At 43.7% G+C, this 20092-nt stretch overlaps 1 protein-coding gene across 1 annotated transcript in view; it reads right to left on the bottom strand.

The window, feature by feature from the left end:
• LOC144755113 (uncharacterized) overlaps window positions 1–20092 on the bottom strand; it is a 197020-nt gene that overhangs the window by 124807 nt on the left and 52121 nt on the right. The window contains exon 2 of the mRNA XM_078643625.1: window positions 5090–5144. Coding sequence (XP_078499751.1) covers window positions 5090–5144 — 55 coding nt within the window. The remainder of the gene's footprint in view (window positions 1–5089; window positions 5145–20092) is intronic.

The following is a 20092-nucleotide window of genomic DNA, read 5'->3' as shown; positions in this document are numbered from 1 at the left end:
ATGCTGGGGTACTGGCGCTGTTTGATAACAGATTGAAGTCCATTCTGACTGTGGATGCAAGTGCCACCGGGGTGGGAGTTGTTTTTTCTCAAATGCATAGGAAGAAAGAGAGAATGGTTGCTTTTGCCTCACACACTCTTGGATGAAAGAAATTATTCAGTAATAGAACGGGAGGCGTTAGCAGCTGCATGGGGTGCCAAATACTTTCATGTTTATTCGTGGGTTGCATGCTTTGTGTTGCACACAGATCACAAACCTCTAATGAAGATATTGTCGTCTGGAGAGGCAGGCAAGGCATACACCAGGGTAGCTAGATTAGCAGCTAGGTTTCAAGAATACTTCTATACTATGGAATTTGTGCAGGATTGGAGGACTGTACTGGCTGACTGCCAGTCTAGGTTGCCGTTTGATTGGGAGACAGTAGATGCCATGGCAGAGAAAAGATTTGAGATGGAGGGTGGTGTGGCGTTTATACATGATGCAGTTTAGAGTGGTTTGGGGGCTTTCACCATTGAACAGTGGGAGGAAAAGATGGAAATTGATGTTGTACTTAAGAAAGTGTACAAGATGATTCAGAGTGGGGCGGCAAGGGAGAGTACATTTTCACTGCACAGCCTTACTTTACGGTGGCAGACAAGTTATCCATTTGTGGTCTGAATCTTATCATAAGGGGTGATGGTTTTGTCCCTCTTGTGGGTTTGAGACGGAGATTGTTTGAGTTGGCGCATGAGGGTCATTTTGGCCAAGATTTGACCAGTAAGAGACTCAAGGGAGAGTTTTCTTGGCCAGGCCAGGATGACCAGGTAAAAAGTTGGGTGAAGTGTTACTCTATTTGCAAGGAAAGTGAGAAAAGGTTGACAGTTGGGTGTAGGGATGATGGAGGACACATTGAAGATCTAGGGAGGCCTTCGCATACCATTTGCTTAGATTTTATTGGTCCCATAATGGATCTGTCTGTGGATTTAAGGATTGCGGTAATTGTGGTTGATATTCATTCTAAGTGGATTATCGTTAGGTTTATGAGAGATGTGACTACAAAATCTACTATCAATGTGTTGTGAGTAAATTTTGGGGAGGAAGGCGTTCCTGTGGTATTGATAACTCACAATGGTACTCATATCACACCACACTGAGGGCACTCCACTGGCTCCCCATTGAAAGCAACTTCCTCTTTCTTGACGAAAATAAGGTAAGAGGTGATCTTTCTTCCATTGGTGGATCACATTTTCGACTGTTGCAATTCTTTTCCAAAGAGCCATCCATATTACTGCAGTCCCACTGTTACTAGCAAGTGCCTAGACATTGTCTATTGCGCCCTTTTACACTACTGCAATGGCTTCCTATTACAGAATGTGCCCAACAAAAAAGTTGTGTGCACTGTCCACAGGGCTCTGAATGGACATGTGTCAGGCAGGGTTCACAGGAAAGTGTATAAAGATAAAAAGGTCCTAAAGCTTGGTGCTCTTCTTCTGCCAACCTCCTGGCTATTCCTATAATCAGCAAAAGTAGACTGGGTGGTGCCCTGCAAGGCATTGCAGTGTCCTATAAGACAAACGTCACTGGATTCCAAGCTTCAATTTTTTCAGATGTACTTTCAAGACAAGAGCATTGTCTCATACAATTTAGATACCCTACTTCAGGCTCAGTTAAAATGTGTTGTTCTACAGCATCAAGAAAGCTCAGGTGTACCAGCCCTTTATAAACCTCACTAACATACCTTATTTAAATACAAATACCATCAATATGTCACAAAGACCATGAATCACATATCATGTTTAAAATTAAAAACCTGCAATGCCTGAAACTCGGGGGGAAACCTGCACTTTTGGTAGTAAAAGGTTACCCTAGTATTACCACCTTTAACCCTAAAAACAGAGCGTATGTAGAAACATTCTTCAAACTCAGTAAAACAAAACAGGAATTTTGTGATAATTTGCTGGAAGAATGCAAAACCATTTTAAGGTCCTAGTCCACATACAGGCAACTTCTTATCCCAAAAGTAAACTCCAATTGCTTGCCTAATGCCTTCCAAGACATATGCACATGCAATTAGTAAATAACAGCCAAAGCAGGTTCACTGCAAATTATTTGTACAGTAGCTTGAAATTAAGCCCTTGTGCGTTTCCTTTCTGTCCATGACGCGGGGTCACCACTGTCCTCCTGAGTAACTAACATCATTCCTCAACCAGAGTCATGGATTGTCTTCTCTCTCAGGCCCTACATAATATGACTCTTATTCTAGGAGTTCACAAGTCACATACTATCGGTAATAATTGTTCCTCTTTCGCCTATCTGAACTGGGGCTCCTACCTGTGGCCGCTTCAGCTATTCTCTCTTGCAGACGGTGGGGGCAATAGAAGCAGAAATCTGGTATAATTTTACATGACCAAAAGAATGCCACTTCCAAGGGGAATTTCCCTGAACAGAGAAACATGCAAAATATCAATTAAGTGGGTGAAATTCCCATTTCTTCTGGAACTCTCACCTAACTAGGCCGTCTAGTAAACAATGGGTCAATAAGCCAGAACAGTACCTTATTGCCTGCGTTTGGAAAGAATGTAGTAGCTCCACTTTTTTTGCAAAAAGAGCTCCAATTAGCTGCACCTGACCTACCCATAACTGGTCTAGAAGAAAATAAAACCTGTACCATAGGATAATGGGGTAAAGTTCAGCAGCACTAATCTGTTTTTGTCTCTCCAGCACCTAAGCACATTTGTTAACTTTAGGCTATATAGCCATCTTAGCAGTTGGGTTTGTGTATATAAACATAACACCATTGACTGTAAGGGTCAATCAGAACTATTTCCGATCCTCAAATTGTACAGCCTCAAAAGTTGGAACTGGTAGGCAAAAATGTTATGAATATGATTTTTACAAAGCAATTTCCACCTTGATCAAAGTTCAAAATAATTGTGAGCTCTAATCCCAGCCATTTAGCTCTCAGCACACATAACTCTAGCAATCTGGGGACTGGCCTCATTCATTAGGCTCAACTATTGCGACCCTTCATAAGAGCTTGATAAGGTGTATTAGGTTTACTACTCTCCAGAAATCAATCTTCACTTCTTGGATGCAATCCTATTGGTGGAAATCATATCTTAAATACTATGCTTCAGCAAGAACACACCACCTGTCACGGATCCTTACTTAACAGTAAGTCAGCTGCAATAAGGTTTGGAGGAGAGCTGAACCAAGGCCAAATGGTGGTAGGGTGATAAAAGATGACTGGCTTGTTTGTACTTGCTCCTGCCAACTCCCAATAGGCTGACTCGTGCAGTAAAATCCACCTGCACGCAAATGTACAGCTATCACTTCCAGGAGAGCAGACTACTCTGTCCACCTGAGATGGTGTGCTTGTGGACAATGAACCCTTCCACAAAGGCATGTTTTAATACTGCCTCATCGTGAAGCAGGTCAATCTTGTTGCAAATCGGATTCTGCAATTGCTATACTATCCCTTGAAGGGAAATGGGAGTCACAAAGGCTTGCGGCATAAACAACACTGCTATCCATGATGATGAGAACGAGCAACGGGGCAGCCTCCATTTCAGGCATGAGGTAGGGAGATTAGAATGGAAGAAGAGATGTTGGTGTCCCCTTCTTCATATCACTGTATCGCCACGTATGGGAAAGAGGTTTAGGCATAGGAAGTGAAGCAAGGAAAGAAATATTCACTCATGGTGATTTAGCAACATATGGAATGAACTATAAGAGGAAAGAAAGGTATATATTCCACTTTTTGGAAGAGATTAAAGATAGGCACAACAGGCAACACAACAATGAACAGTACCATAGGGCTGAAGGTTTGTTTAGGTTTATTGTTATTGTGCTAAATAAGGCTGGGATGCTCTATCCAATTTTAAAGACCTAGTTTTAGAAAAGCCTCAATTTATTACTTTTAAAGGTATGCTAATACAATGGCACTGTTTCAGGGTATGGCCCCTGACTGTTACATTTACATGCAACAGCAGACTGTGACATTCAAAAGAGGTAAGGTCTATTTATGAATTCTGTTGTACTTAGATTTCCTTCTGCTAAGCCAGTATGCATGAGTGTGTGTGTGTGGAATGTTGGAACGCCTGATGACTGAGTAGAATGTTGGTGTGCCTGGTGGACTGGAGGAATGACAGTTAGCGAGAGTGAGCTGAGCAGCAAAGATGCTGCTCCTGGTGGGGCCTCTTAACAGCTGAACTGATTAACAACCATCCTGTAACTTACCTAATAAACCTCTACTTATGCTATACCTCAGGCTACTATCCATCCTTTCAACAAATTCCAAGTTGCATTGAGTAGCAGCAGTGATTGAGCCAGTTCTGCACAAGCAAATCTCTAAAAACAGTGTTCCCAATAAAGTGGCTCACCGGCTTCACTGGTGCGTAGGATGGGGTACTTTTAAATTATTCTGATACTTAAGACTCTAGCCTCAAGAAATCCGACCGCATGCCGGTTTCTAAAAATCTGCACTATCAACAATTACTGCCCGTGCTACCCTCAAACTCACTTGCATCACTTTCCAAAATGTCAAATGCTAAAACCTTAGTATCTTGCACCTAAGTCCCACTATATGGGAAGTCTCTGTAGAATGCAAACCAAAGGCCTTCTCTATTTTTACATTCCTCAATTCTTGCGTTTTCAGCTGCTGCTTCAGGACTTTGATACAACCACCGTCTCTATATATGTCTGAGACCCAATGGCCTCTCCTACAGAGATCTACTGAAAACTCTCATATAACTTTCAGCCAGCGGGGATAAGTGAACACTGAGTCCAAGCCTCTAGTTCGCTGGTTCTCACATTTTTCATTTTTTCTCTTCCCTATCCAAGATACATTTTAGGTTCTATTCCATTGTTTTCAATATCTTCTCTTTATTGTAAATAACTCCAGTTTCTTTGGGTAATGTAGTGCCATAGAAAAGCTATATTAATAAACAATTTCTGAGGTAATTTAATTTGAACCCGAGACATGGCTGATTTTTGACTGCAAAGAGGACAGGCTGGCATTTCAAGCTGCAAGACTGATTGAAATCTCTTAATCGCAGGCTGCAATGGTCACTACTCATCGACATTAAAGAAAATAATAATAGCGTCTTACTCAAACAGCCAGGGTTCTTCTTCCTCCGCAGTGATAAGAGTCAGTTTTGCTGCTCCTTGAAACGACAAAAATACATGTTTTAGTCACTTTTTCTCGGGTACGACATTCATTCAAATGAGTCTTTATTGAGCAAGTCTCCTTCATGTTTTTGGTTAATTTGTCATATTGGCACTTTAGCACCATTATGATAAGCAAATGGACTTTGGAGTGGTCTAAATGAACTTTGCAGGACAGAAAGTAGTTGAATGCATCACACAGCCAGGCTTTGCCAAGGGTGCGCTTTCTTACTCTGCCTTCATTATGGGGTTACACATACCCTTTATGGAAATGGTGGGTTTCCCATCTGGGAACTGCACGCGCTGCATCACCTGAAAGTTGCCAATGTGGTCTTCTGATTCGGGGACTGTGATTAGAAAGAAGGCTGTAGGCTAATGGTTCTTAACCTTTTTACTTTTATGGTCTCCCCCACTTAATGATTACTGGAATAAGGGGACCAAACCCCTCCCCACTGAGTCATTTCTGAAAGCCGGGGACCCCAGCTTAACCAATTTTAATTTAACCTCAAAACTATACACAAACAAGCATTCATTAAACAAATACACACATTTCGAAATATTTAATTTAATTCACAAATATAAAAAAAAAAAAGTTTCAATTTTACATTTTGCGTTTTTATTTAAAAACACTTTATTAATCTGTTAATATAATTTAATATTTAAGCAGTTGCAGGCTGCCCTAACTAGGCATAGCGGACTCCCAGGGGTCCGCTTACAACAACCGCTGCTCTAAGCATCTCTTGACAGTCAGCAGACTGAAGGAATGGATGATGTTTGCTTTCTTGAAAGCTGGTCATTGGTCCTCTGTACCGGAGACCCTTCACGCCATGTTGCTGCAATTTCTTCATCCTCTCCCTTGCAGCTCTTTTGCGCCATAATGAGAAGAGCTACTCTCTTGTGTGGTAGATTTTCAGGGCCTCAAAACATAGATCTCCAAGCACTGCAGCTGAAAGACAATGAGGTTTTGGGAGAGAGGGCAGAATGCCCTACCCTCCTGGAATTTCTGGGCGGATGGTAGGGTCCAGGAGCGAGGGGCTCCAGGATTGGTATGGGAGCACAGAGGTTTTCACAAAATTTTAAGGACATGTTAATTAGGGCAGGGTGCCACGTTAGAATTTGGGTACACCCCAGATGGTCGGGACTTTTTAGCAGAACAGGTGGTACAATGGTAGTTATCATGGGTAATGAATGCATATGTCCAGGGTACAAACCCCAAATGGGGAAATTCGTTTAGGTCAGTAGGCTGATTTACTGGTGGAAGGGACCCTACAGGAGGCAGGAGGCAGGCGGCCCCTGTGTGGAATGCCCGAAGAGGAGTGGTGCCAGCCGTTATGAATGCATATGTCCATGGTTCAAACCCCAAATGGGGACATTCGTTTAGGCCAGTAGGCTGATTTACTGGTGGAGGGGACCCTGCAGGAGGCAGGCGGCCCCTGTGTGGAATGCCCGAAGAGGAGTGGTCTGCTCGCCTCCGTCCCGCAAGGCGTCAATCAGCGCAGTGAGTTCAGGTCTGGCCCCTGATAGTGCAGAGGCTCGGCGGCTATAGGCCACAATGCCCCACTGGGCTGTCGTGGGCAGGAGGGTCCGGCTGATGACTAAGTTGGTGAGAGTTGCTCACAGCGCCTTGGGTGCAGCCTGCGGCTCCTGGGAGAAGTGGAGTCGGCAGACCAGTCTTCCCCCGGGGTGTTCGCGCTATAGCAGGACTGGGTGGGTTTAGGTAGCTTTGGGCGTGGGTTTAGGGGTGGGGTTTTAGGTTAAGGTTAAAAGGGCGCAGGAGATGTAGTTCTTTCTCTTCCTGTCCCCAGCGCTGTTAGGGAAAGGGTAGGAAGTTTGACCACGCTCCCACCCTACATGTTTCAGGAGTGGGGGAAAAGGGTGTTGGCTTTGAATAGCGTTCCAGTTTAGGACGGGTTGAGGTGTGTACTAGCAGTACTTGGGAGGGGTGGGGAGTCCATGATGGGCATACTCACCCTTCCGGGGTGGGGGATACGGATGCCTGATGGGGGTGCGACATGTAGGAGTGCGATGGCTGGAGATGCTGGAGGAGGTTGGAAGAGAACTGTGGAAGTGAATGGTATAAGGGAATGAGGTCGCTGAGTGAATCAGGAGTGAGTAACTGGTGCGTTGGAGTAGATGATGGATGAAAGACATGAGTAGGGGGGTTTGGTAAATGTTTATTGACGTTATGTTTAAATATGGTTGTCAACCCTGTCCTAATAAAATGGCCTTTTATGCTATCAGCATGGAGTGGTTATTGCGCGAATGTAGGCGAGGATGACCTGGAGGCGGGACCACCACTGCAGTGTCATCCAACGCTGCGGCTCGTTACAACAGAGGGCGCGTGTCACATAGAGGCATGTGCCCTTTTCGGCAGAACCTGGCCCCCTTGTGCCAGCGATGTTGAGGATCTGTTCGCTGTTGTGTTTATTCACTCCGCGGTACCGGGCTTTGTTTTAGTTAGTTAGAAGGGCGGCCCATGAGTGAAGCGCTGAGTCTCAGGAGCGTGGGGTCTCAGACCCATATGACGGCGTGGGCAGGGCTTGTGCGTCACAGGGCCTGCCTCTGGACCTATCTAGTCTGTACAGGCAGGCCCTGGTGCTGAGTGCTGGGAGGGAGGGGCAGGAGGAACAAATAAGAGCACGGGTAGAAACAGGGAGCACTGGGGCAGTGCTGAACACTGTATGGATCAGGAGGGAGAGGGGATTGGGACAGAGGCACTGTGAATTGGTGCTGGGGGGATTTGAGCCTTGCTTTATTTGTAACGCAAAGGCCTATGGGCATTCCCCGTAGCAATGGAATGTTTAGTACAGAGGGCCAACAGGTGTCTCAAGTGCCTAGGTGCACACAAGGGTTTGCAGGGCAGGTGGGGGAGGGGGTTGGGTTTACTGCAGAGAAGTGAGGTTGTGCTGCCATCTCAGGCACCAAGGGCATGCTCTTTGGGATGGTTAGGGCAGGAGGTTTTTCAGGATCGTGCCCCCTGGCAAGTGGGTATGGTGTTACGAAGGGGCCCAGAGTTGGAGGGAGCAGGCATTGCAGGGATTTGTTAGTGCCAGCCAGGGGTTTGAGGGCAGGGTCATCAGAGTTGGCGGTATCCAGCCAGCTGGGAGGATCTGATGCAGTCTAGCAACCTCGTTCCGAAGGCAGAGCGCATATCTGTGCGGTCTGTTCTGGGACGGATTTGGACCCCTCATTGGAATGGCAAGGACTGGTATATGCGCCCACCTTGCAGGAATTTGATCTCTTATTAAATTTTCATGATGTGTAATTTGGTGATGGGGTGTTGGTGATAGATAGTGAGGGTCCTGGGACTACTGTGGATGCTGGTGGAATGAGTGAGGAGTCAGTATGGAATTTGGACTACGGAGAGGATTTGGAGGAAGGTGAGATTGCGGAGGTGGATGGGTGTAAGGGTGAGTGGTGGGGGGGTGTCTGAGGATGTGAGCCGGGCTCAGGGAGCCTCTAACACGAGGGGGAGCTTTGGTGTTTTACAGGCTGTGTCCGACAGCTCAGCGAGACCAGTGCCCGCTCACAAGGTGATCTTGGCATCAGGAAGGGCGGTTTTGGTGAGGGCCCGACTTGATGCCAGGGAAGGATTCTAGCGTGCTGGGCACTGCAGTGGAGGCCAGGGGTGGAGGTAGGGGTGCGCGCCATGGAGAGAGCAACACAAATACAAGGGGACTGTGGACTTTGTTTATCGAAAGGTAGTTATGTCCAGGATCATGACCCAGGTACAGAGGCAGACAAGGAGCCACAGAAGTCAGTGGGTGGGGGAGCTAGCATAGCACAGGAATCTGGGGTGTCAGTAGCCAGAGGTGAGGACAAGATACCAGGAGAAAATAAATAGAGTAAGGAAGTGAAGCGCAAAAAGTTGCCTTACATGGGCATTAATATTGACTACCAAGATGTGCATTTGAATGGGGGAGTAGATCGAGTTATTTAAGCTTTTGCATTGGAAGGTGCAGGTTAAAGAAGGATCTAAAGAAGAGCAGTATGAATTGTCCTACAGACCGAGGGTGGCAGTTAAGATATAGAACTGAACTGCAGCTTTCCTCATCTATCTATGCAAGTGTTTACTGTAAAAAATACCCAGAGAGGTTTGTGGCTTTGTTTAAATACATTGATGTGGTGCACAAGGTTCAGGTTACCTTTGGGAGTTGGGCCTGGGAGCGGTACGGCGTGGAGTTCAAGGCTCGCCTTGCAGAGGAGAAGGATGGGGTCTTGAGTCAATTGGATATCTTATTACTCTTACAGGCTATGACGCCTGAAACGCCAGCCCCATCGATTTATACGGCGAGTGGCTGGCCAGTCATATACAAGCCCTATCGAGGGCGCCCCATGTTTCTGGGGGGAGGGGAGGGGGGCAGCTGGCCGGGGTCACTTGGGGAGTTGAGGGGCAATTTGGTCTTATAATAGGACGCAATGTTTGCAGGTCTACTGCATATTTTGCATGAGTGCTCATAGTGCGGCGGGAAGCACCACTTCACACAGTGTGGTCCTCAGGGGGGAACTTTTGGACAGCAGGCCAGAAATGCAGGGCAGTGGTCAGGTTCTAACGATTGTGGCAGGGGCAGGGGTCACAACCCCATGGGAATAGGCACGTACACCAGTTAAAGTGGACAGGTTGCAATTTTGGCTTGGATTGTTGGGTACAAACAGGAGAAAGGAATTGTTGTTTATGCTACAATGGTCCCAGGGTGAGGCAGTGGGAGGACAACTTGCGGTCAAGGAAGGGGAAGGAGGAGTTAGCATGGAGCAGGGTTTTGAAGGAGGTGAAGGAAGGGAGGATGAGCTGTTTTCTGACGCAGCAGGCGGTCATGGTTTCATCATCTTTTGGCAAGGCCAGTGGTGTGAGGAGGAATGTCTAGCTGCATGAAAGAGAAGGGGGTTGAGTATCGCTTTCTTTGTGTTTTTTTCTCCTGGTGGTTGCAGTTTCAATGTGGACAATATGCCCGTGAGGAGTATTGCCAACCGCCAGCTTGCGTGGGATCACAAGGTCTGGAAATTGCAACAGGAGTGCTTGCGCATGAACGTTACTTACAAGGCACATCATATTGCTGGATTAAACAATGAGATCGCTGACGCTCTTTCTCGTTCTCAGGGGACGAGGTTCCGTGGGCTCACACTATGGGCTGACAAGACGAGACAGCGATACCGGTGCATTTGTGGTCGGTGGGCCCGATTCGCCAAATCAGCCCGTTTGCAATAACAAAAATGCATTTTTGCAATGTATCAAACATTTGTAATTCGCCAAATTGCGAATGCAGTTAGGGAATCACAATTTGCAATTCCCTAAATGCAATTCTGATAGCTATTGCAAATTGTGAATTAGCATTCACCAACTTCAATTTGGTGGCAATTAGCAAATTCCTATAAAAATGCACTTTTTAGAATTTTTCTAAGTGCCATGTGGCGCACATACATGCCTTTAGGGCTTGTATGTGCGCCACATGTGCACACATGCATATTTCAGGGGTGCAACAGAATTTCCTTTTGGCACCCTTGCACCCTTGAATTTGCATGCGCAATTTGGGAGCACCTATTTGGTACTCACAAATTGCGAATGCAATCCTATTCATTCCTATGGGCCTGTAGGCCCATAGGAATGAATGGGAAGCTATTCCTTAATAGCAAATCGTAATTTGCAATTCGTTATTAAGGAATATGTAGGAATCTCAAATTTATTTGCAAATCCTACATAAATTGCATTTTGCGATTCTTAAATGACGAATCAGTAAAATTCGCTATTTAAGAATTGCACAAGCAATTCTTGATACATCTGGCCCTTGGTGAGTATACGGATTCTTAAAAAGGTTTACTTTCTGTAAAGTCCTGTTATTTTATGTACAAGGTGACAATGTTATTGATTTTCTCCTTGAACTCTAACAAGTAAACTTGTCTGCCTCATTCGCCAGGATTCCAAGACTTTTTGGTATCTAAGGATATCTTTGAAAACTGTTTTCTCTTTTGACCTCCTTTAGTGCATTTGCCTGACTGACAAGATTTCTACATCGTCCACCACCTGACTGTCACATGCAGATAATGTGCTTCATTTTTAATTCTTTAATCTCATCCATCTCTTTTGACTGCTACCCTATTGCTCTGAAAAGTAAACCATGTACCTTGAGTGATCACAATGCTAAAAGCGAAACTAACCTTTCCCATGTGCAAAAAGCATGGACTAACCTGAAGTAAAATTATAATGCATCAATGATTTTCACAAGAAGCAGCAGGATGCCAATTGGGCAGCTCACTAGCGAGCACAAATACAAAAAGATATATGGCCTGGCCAAAGTGCAGGCTATCTCGGCCAACCCCTCTGTACATTAGGTTGGTCTCCCGCAATGGGTTGGGCACAAGGTGCCTACAGTGGGTTTAAAGTTAAGTGCATCATATTAAAAAAATATTACATTCACTGAATAAAGCATAGTTATAGAAATGCAAGCCATAAATCACACCACCGCCCACGTAGAAAACAAAAACCCCATTTCAAAAAGGGCAAAGGCTGAGTGTGGTGAGGGCTGGCAGCACGCAGCAGTATGGGTGCGTCCTGCCTGCATCCAACCCCCCTGCATACGACAAAAGGTTTTGTGCAGCGCAACTGTTTACCCACAGGGTTTGGGCACAGGGCATTGGCCCTGTTGCCTACCACCACTGCTCACAACCAAAGGCCATGTGCAGAGTTTTTGGAAATCAAGCTTGCAATAAAAAAACACATGACATTACTTGAAAAGGAAACACATTCAGAATCGGACATAATAACCCAAGTCGACTGCCAAGCAGAAAACACAAAATAAAACAAGCAAAACACCCATTTCAAAATGACACAGGAAAAAAAGGTTGACTACCAAGAGCAAAGCATGGCAGGTGGCAAAAGTTCAGGCACATTTCAGTAGTTTGTGCTTTTGAGCCAGAATTATAACTGAACTTCAAATTGTAGTTTTTCATTGAATATATATGCATATATTGTTTGTTCTTTTCTTGTTCTTTCTTTCAACCTTTCTTTTAGTTTCTTTTTTTGTTGTTAGGATAAAGTCTTCTGTCAACTCCACAGCACTTCTGCTTTTCTTTAGCTGGTTCTGGTTTGGGTTTAAGGACAACAGAACAAAAAAAGATAAGGGCAACATTCCTTGAATCCCTATTTTACTTTTGGGGAAGTATAAAATGTGCCCGGAGCCATCCATATTGTTGAACTGCATTTTGAAATGACCCACATGACTATTTTGTGTTGTCATGCTCTCGGCAACCTGGTGAAGAATTGCTTTCCACAAACCTGTCAAAACTTGCCCAACCCTCCCTGCTCCTTGTGGTCGAGCAGATTCCGAGAAGCTGCCTGTGTGCCTCACCCCCCCAGTTGTGCCATAAGACTCAGCCACATCCTGTCCATTGTTGGTAACTCAGACTGTCACGACCAGCTGCCCTGTGACCACACCAACTGATAGAGGAAGCACAAGGCTGTGCCCTGTGACCACACCAACTGAAAGAGGAAGCACAAGGCTGTGCCCCATGACCACACCAGTTGGACAAGGAAGCACGGGCTGTGTACATTGTGCAATCAGAGACAGATGTCCCCTGGCCACGATTGCACCACACAAGACTGACGAAGAACTTGTTAGATGAGGAACTTATCTGAATAAGGAACTTGTACTGTGCAAATGGGCGTGGCTAGCGCTATAAATATGTGTAGGCTGCGGAGTAAAGCAGCAGTCTCCGTAGAATTGTCTTTGTACCATTCTGGGACCCTGTCCTTAGCTCGAGCTAATAAATAACTTACTTCCCTCGACGGCTGGTTGTCCTGGTCTCTTTGGTAATGTATGATTTAAGCAAGGAGAACCCGTAGATTCTAGGTGTCCCCTGCACCGCTGGCTTTGACTCTCCTAGTGGGGGAGGGGTCTACAAAAAGCCGGTTCTACAATTTGGCGCCCAAAGTGGGGCGTCTTCGGTGGTCGTCATCGAGCCTGGTGGTCGTGAGGAGTCCGTGATCGAACACTAAGGGAGGCGCGCCACTACACTGGCTGAAAATTGTCTTTCTGGTTCCGAGGTCTCCGATTGCGTGATTCCTCCCTCCAGTGGGCTACCGGACTGCGGCCCCGACTGACGCCCCAGCTCTGGTTCCTAGTTTTGGGAGATCGGGACCTTTGTGACAACGGCCGTGTGATGGAAGATTAATGGTCAGGTAAGAGTGGGAGTGGCCCACTTCCTTGGTGATTTGTATCTTTGTTTTGGGTATTGTTTGACTTTTGCAAAAGCCGAAAACCAAAGGGTAAGTGCAGTCATATGCTGTAAACGTTAGATTTCACCCTTTGATGTTTGGAACCAGGATACACGTCTAGAGATGCCTGGATTTAGTAAGTTTCGGAAATGGTGTTGTTGTTATTGTACACAGGACTCCGCATTAGAGGAATCTTGACCGATTCCTCCTTTGGGGACCCCTAATAATGAAGTTTATGCTAAAGATGGCATCGGCCCAATTATGTTTTGCTCGCTTTGGTACTAGTTTCAAAGAAAAGCTAGACCTACGATGTTGATTCCTTTCGGGTTTGGCGCAAGGAGTACAAACAGAAAGAAATCAAACTCGAAAAGAACGAAGCTAGAATAATACGTATGAGTGTGATTCAGAAAGCCCAGAATCACGATAATCAGAGACTAGAAGAGGATAAAGTAATACATGACAGATTACATCGAACGCAGATAGATGGATGTTACATTACAAAGAAGGTTCCCGAAAAGGCCCGGGACAAGGAGGATGACCCTCTCATGTCCTCTATGTTGAGCACCCCTCCACCCTATACCCCCGCCATGTATCCGGCCCCTGATCCCACGCAATTAGCTCCCGCTACTGCTCCAGTTGTTGCCCCTGTCCATGCCCTGGTTTGTCTGATTCCTCAGCCACTTGTTTCCAACGCCCCGACTATTCAGGCCACTGTACCAATGCAAGTACACCCTTCCCTTCCCCTTGTTGCACCTTCCACTGGTCCCGTGCCTGCCCAACTTAATATGCCTTCAACTCCCGTTGCAACTAAAACATTCCTTGTTGACAGTCGTCTGACACCTTCCCCCAGTGCAGGGCTACTAGCGAATGCTTGGTCAGTGGTCCGTGATTATACCCCTTATGTAACTCCGCCTAGGCCGCCCACTACCAGATGACGCACTTTGCGCAGACGGATAGGGAATACACAGGAACAACTAGCTATGAGTCAAAAGGCTCGTAGGTGGATGGAAAATAACACTATGTACATCGCTCAGGAAATATGGATGACGATGGATCAGTGGACACGCATCCAACAGATTGATATTTTTTGTGAAATGTGTGATATACTGATCCAAATGTGGGAGGATTTTGTAGAATTAGATCCACCCGCAGGTCTGTCTGACCTTCGCCATAAGGTTGAAAAAGAGGACATATAGGGCCCAGCACTATTATGCGATCTGATCACGCTAGTAGCCTACAGAGACTCTTTATCTGGTGTTCTGTTAAATAAGGGTTTTCCGATGAGGGAGGTACAGCCTGTCTGGAGAGATCGCGTTGTTGGTATAGATGGCAACACTGACACTCCGGCAGGTTTTAGACAAATGTGGGTTCATGGTTGCCTTCATTTAACAGAAAATAAAATGTTGCATTAGTCTTAGATGAAGCTCTTTCTTAGAATTTTGTGGGATACACGCATAGGTAAAAACGATTAGCAAATTCAGATTTATTTTTCAAAGGGAAAAATTGTGGCGCAAGGGAAACACAGAGTGTCTGTGAAAAAGTTTTGCTTTTAGAAAGTCAGAATTAAGGTGGCTTAACATGCTTACATGTTTAGTCATTGCAAAGTTGACAAGATGGTTACAGTTAAGTATATTTTCTATTTTGTGTTCCGTTATGTGTATTATGTTTTATCTCCTGATTAAAAAGTTACAGTTGATATTTTTATGTTATGAGAAGTGTTTCTTTTTTTGTGGGTTGTGTATTTTTGCTTCTTTGCTTCTGCCCACAGATCATTCATGGATTGTTCTGAGTGGTTTTAAGGCTGACAAGACACGTGAGTTGGTTTGAAAAAAAAACAAAAAAAAACGTCATAGTTGTGAGAGGAAAAAGGTGAAATGTGCGCCCTGAATGACTATAGGTAGGAAATCAGGGTAAAAGAAGATTAGAACGGACCAAGAATGTTACAGTAGGTGTAGGGAAGTAGTGGAAAAGCAGAGTTCAACAGCAAACGCATCTGTGATGGGCCATTCCACGAGATGGGCCATTCCACGAGGTGGTGGAACACGAAGTGTTCCATATGTACCTGTGGGACCTAATCAACATGCAAATTGCAAAAAGAAGGGTGCTGTCAGCAGTATGTTGAGAAAAGATGTGTTTTTCCATAACTCATTTGAAAAGAAATGTTTGTGTGTTTTTATATTTTTGTGCATTTTGTCCTTTTATGAATTGTTCCTGCTGGTCCTGTGTGTCAGAAGCGACACAGTAAGTTGTATTGACAGCCGATCACCATTAAGGTGACCTGCTGTCAAAAGGAGGGTGAGGAAAGTAAGAAAATTGAATTTTGATTTTAAACCTGACAAATTAAGCAGGCCACAATATTGGGTTTTGGGCTGCAGGTTCACTGTGCATAAAGTGCATGACATAGTATTGTGTGTCACAACACATTTGCATGTGCTACTGTAATTTGTTTATGCTTTTTGTGCTTGGTATACAGCAAGTATACCTGATGGCTTGGCATGTGAGTTTTTATCTTATGCGTGTTTTTTTTTGTTTTTGCGTTGTTTTGACAAATTTTTACTTTTGATACTATTACAAGCTCCCCTGTGTTGTGAGGGGATGGTCATGACAATGCCCATCGCTACGCAACAGTTGGTTGGACTTGTTCTGGTTACTAAATTTCACAGATATGATATTTCATGCTGTGAACATGAGAGACAACACTTCACCAGTGCATGTCTATTTGGCTATAATGGTATTGAAGAAAAATTAAAAAAGTTATACAGGATTAAATGCATGTCACCTGCAGTTAGTCACATGACTGCCCCTTCCCTTAAGGGACGGGCGGCCCTTGATTTCATGCTCCCTGATTGGACCCTAAGGAGGAACTATAAATCTGTGGCTCTTGCTAAAGGTGACTTAAACTTTTCTCATGATATTGAACTAGTTAATCCTGTTCTGCTTTCCTAGGTAGTGTATGGCTTTGTTCCTCAAAGGAAACCAAACTTAATTTTCCCCGGGGAAGGAACTGGATCAGTAGCTGAGATTACAGTATATGGTGTAGCAGCCGGTGGTAGAGTTAAAATTTGTGTACTATTTTGGTCTTTTGTGTATCACCCGTACTCTTGGTGCTGTGTCACATGCCTGACTATCACCCAAGTCATTTCTTGTTCTTTCTATAGATTTTTCTTTTGCCGCTTCTCCCCTGATCGAATTCACATTGTGCCTAGTTATTGGGGATTTTAGCTGTGTCCCAGTCCCATTTCCCTTTTCCGTATTCCTTTCGCCAGTCAGCCCTTTTAATATTGTTGATGTATTGGTTAAGTTCACACTCCCAGACTGCAGTGATGTACCAGGGACCCCCATATTATGTGTAAATCCCTTCTGTATGACCAGGCTGGTTTTCAAGAATTTTCTTTAGGCCCACTTTGATGTTTTCCAGTCTGACTGTCCCATGGTGTCTGGCCACTCCCTTGAAGATTGCAGGTCACCTGCTTGCAATCCCATTGTTAAATACAATAAATAGTTTTTTCGCTAATTTGAAGGAAACTAACAACTGTGTCACATTTCCTACATCACTAGGTTCTGCGGGATCTTCCAGAGAAAAAGGAAGAGTCATAATAACCTGCAGAAAGGTGACAAAGATGAGTCCTAACTCCCATCAGTGACAGCTAAAGATGAGGGGCGGACGTCTTGGACTTACAGTCCCAGCACCCAGAAAGTAGCAAGGCTGGAGAGCGATCGCCAGCTTATCATCAATGGCATTTCCAAAGTATGGTGTTTGCTTCATCAGACAGCGTTAGACATCAGAGAAGAAAGAGGAGCTGGTTCCCTGTTTGCCACAGAACAAGAATTTTAGTGCAAAGGAGCGCAAAAGAAAGATCCCTGTTGTTGACGGCAGGGCTGGTTTGAGGCTTCAGTTTTCTACCTGTCATGTGCTGGTAACCTCTGACAGCGAACGGTTCTTTGACCCCCTTGGCCTAAGTTTTGACCACACCCCCTCCTTTCCTTTGCGCCAACAGAAGGGCAGTGCACCGGAGGATCCAAGGTTGACAAAAGGTACTACATTTGTAATATCTATGTTGAAAGGAAAATTAGAATGGAAGAACAGCCCGAGCGTCCTCTGACACTGAATAACAAGTGTTGGAGCCTGAGAGTGTTGCTGAACGTGAAAGCATGTTGCACTTTCCTGATTTACAGTACTTGGGTCTGCACAATATGATCTGCGCCCACGACCACCGAAGAGCATGATATCTGTAGTTTCTGCCGCAGAGGAGAGATATTGGTGTACTGCCTTGAGACATTGAGACTTTTGAGTGAGCTGTGAGTGTTTGCCAGGAGGGCACTCCAACAGAAACTAAGACGCACTATTTTCATGGAAAGGCCTGGATCGAGAGGCCCAACGCGGAAGAAGAAAATGGAAGCAGATTTGATGGACGATAGAAGCCTACCAAAGAGGCTTAGAACGGACTTTGGGCATAGTTGCCCAAGCAATTCCAGTGCAATGATATAAAGCGAATGTTAGATATGTTCCCATTTGACTAAATTGCTATGGAAGAGGAAGTGGCTCCACCTCTAGCATCCAAAATGGTCCAACAGAAGTGAATTTGTGGGACAGTTCTTACTGTTTGCTGGCATCATTTAAGAGTAGTATTCTGTTTAGTAGAACAGTATCAAGCCCGTACTCAGACAAAGAGTATCACCATTTCACCTGAAAGCATTGACAATATCTATGACCCTTTTGATACCACACAAGGACTGACACAGATGGAGTAATGATAGTATCTACTAGCTGTAAGGCCCATGGATTGCTTCCCATTCTGATTAGTAAAAGATGATCTGGTTTTGTCCCTATTCAAGTTATATGTGTGTAGGTTCAGAGACCTAATTATGGTGGTATATATATATATATTCACTGAAAAAACCATAGGTTTCAGGAGTTATATAGTTAGGAATTAGCTTAAAAAAAACCTTTGAAATTCACTAAAAAAACTATACGTTTTAGTGGTGTTATAGTTAGCTGGACATTTTACTCATACAAAACCATTGAAATTGCTCCTATATAGTTAGTTGTACTAACTATATTTCGCGCACCCGCAATCCACTGCTGATGATGTCACATATTAGATCATTCATGACATGGTTAGTGACATCACTGATGACATCTCAAATGACATCACTGATGACATCATCCAGTGAATGTGGTTTGCTTCGTTATTTAAATATGCATTAAATATATAGCAATTTGCATTGAAGAATAAGTGGATATATATAAATAAATATTTGGATGGAGGATTTAGTAGCAGTGTAATTGACTGTTTACTTGACCAATTTATAATGTCTCACTAAATATAGTGGATAGTGACTAAACTGTGTGAATATCTGTATCACTTTGTCAGTTGTTGTGTAAACTGATTCTACAGTTGGTTACTAGCTATGTGAAAGTCTATATTAGTTATTGATTAGTTAACTGAGTATTTGTATGGGAGTGTGAAAGTGTGTGTGGTTCGGTGGGGGGTGTGTGACTGTCCAAAGATGTGTGAATAGTTGATTCAGTAGATATATGAAGTTAAAACTACATGTTCTAACAGTTGTTTGGGTGAGTGAATATCTTTATGGGTGTGGTGATGAGCAAATATATTTCTCAATGGTACAGGTCCAACAAACAAGAAAAATAAAAGGCAGTGTATGTGTCAGTTGTTGTATATAAATAAGTATACATAAGACACAATGATTGTGTGAGTGACTGTATGGATAACTGTATACTTGTAATAATGATTTTATAATTCACTAAGTATGACTTACTATCTAAATGAATAGAAGAAGTGGTGTTTGTATAAGTGTTTTGCTAAGTAAATATGTAAGTATGATCCATTGTTTGCATAAGTGAGTAGGATGACATATGTGAATAGGATGCGTGCTGTTGTTTAAAGTCGATATAGATGTATAAGTATTTTTGATAGTGTTCTATTGTTCATTGACAGCATGTATGAGTGAATCCATAGGTAAGTGATTAGATGTGTGTATACATCTATGAATCACTGAGTGGATTTTTAGATACTTGTATTGCTGTGACAATGGATTTAAATATGATACTCTGTATTTTACAAAGAGTGATGAAAAATTGTAATAGTGTATGAAAAGGTGTATGTGATTGTCACGTGGATGATGTCATCAGTGATGTCATCAGTGATGTCATTTGAGATGTAATCAGTGATGTCACTGACCATGTCATGAATGATCTAATATGTGACATCATCAGCAGTGGATTGCGGGTGCGCGAAATATAGTTAGTACAACTAACTATATAGGAGCAATTTCAATGGTTTTGTATGAGTAAAATGTCCAGCTAACTATAACACCACTAAAACTTATAGTTTTTTGAGTGAATTTCAAAGGTTTTTTAAAAGCTAATTCCTAACTATATAACTCCTGAAACCTATGGTTTTTTCAGTGAATTTCAAAGGTTTTTTAAATGCTAATTCCTAACTATATAAGGCCTGAAACCTATGGTTTTTTCAGTGAATTTGCAAGGTTTTTTGAATGCTAATTCCTAACTATATAAGGCCTGAAACCTATGTTTTTTTCAGTGAATTTCAAAGGTTTTTTAAATGCTAATTCCTAACTATATAAGGCCTGAAACCTATGGTTTTTTCAGTGAATTTGCAAGGTTTTTTTAAATGCTAATTCCTAACTATATAAGGCCTGAAACCTATGGTTTTTTCAGTGAATTTCAAAGGTTTTTTAAATGCTAATTCCTAA

Source organism: Lissotriton helveticus, chromosome 5_1, assembly GCF_964261635.1.
Source record: "Lissotriton helveticus chromosome 5_1, aLisHel1.1, whole genome shotgun sequence".
Lineage (NCBI taxonomy): Eukaryota > Metazoa > Chordata > Amphibia > Caudata > Salamandridae > Lissotriton > Lissotriton helveticus.
This window is presented reverse-complemented; position numbering and strand designations above follow the sequence as displayed.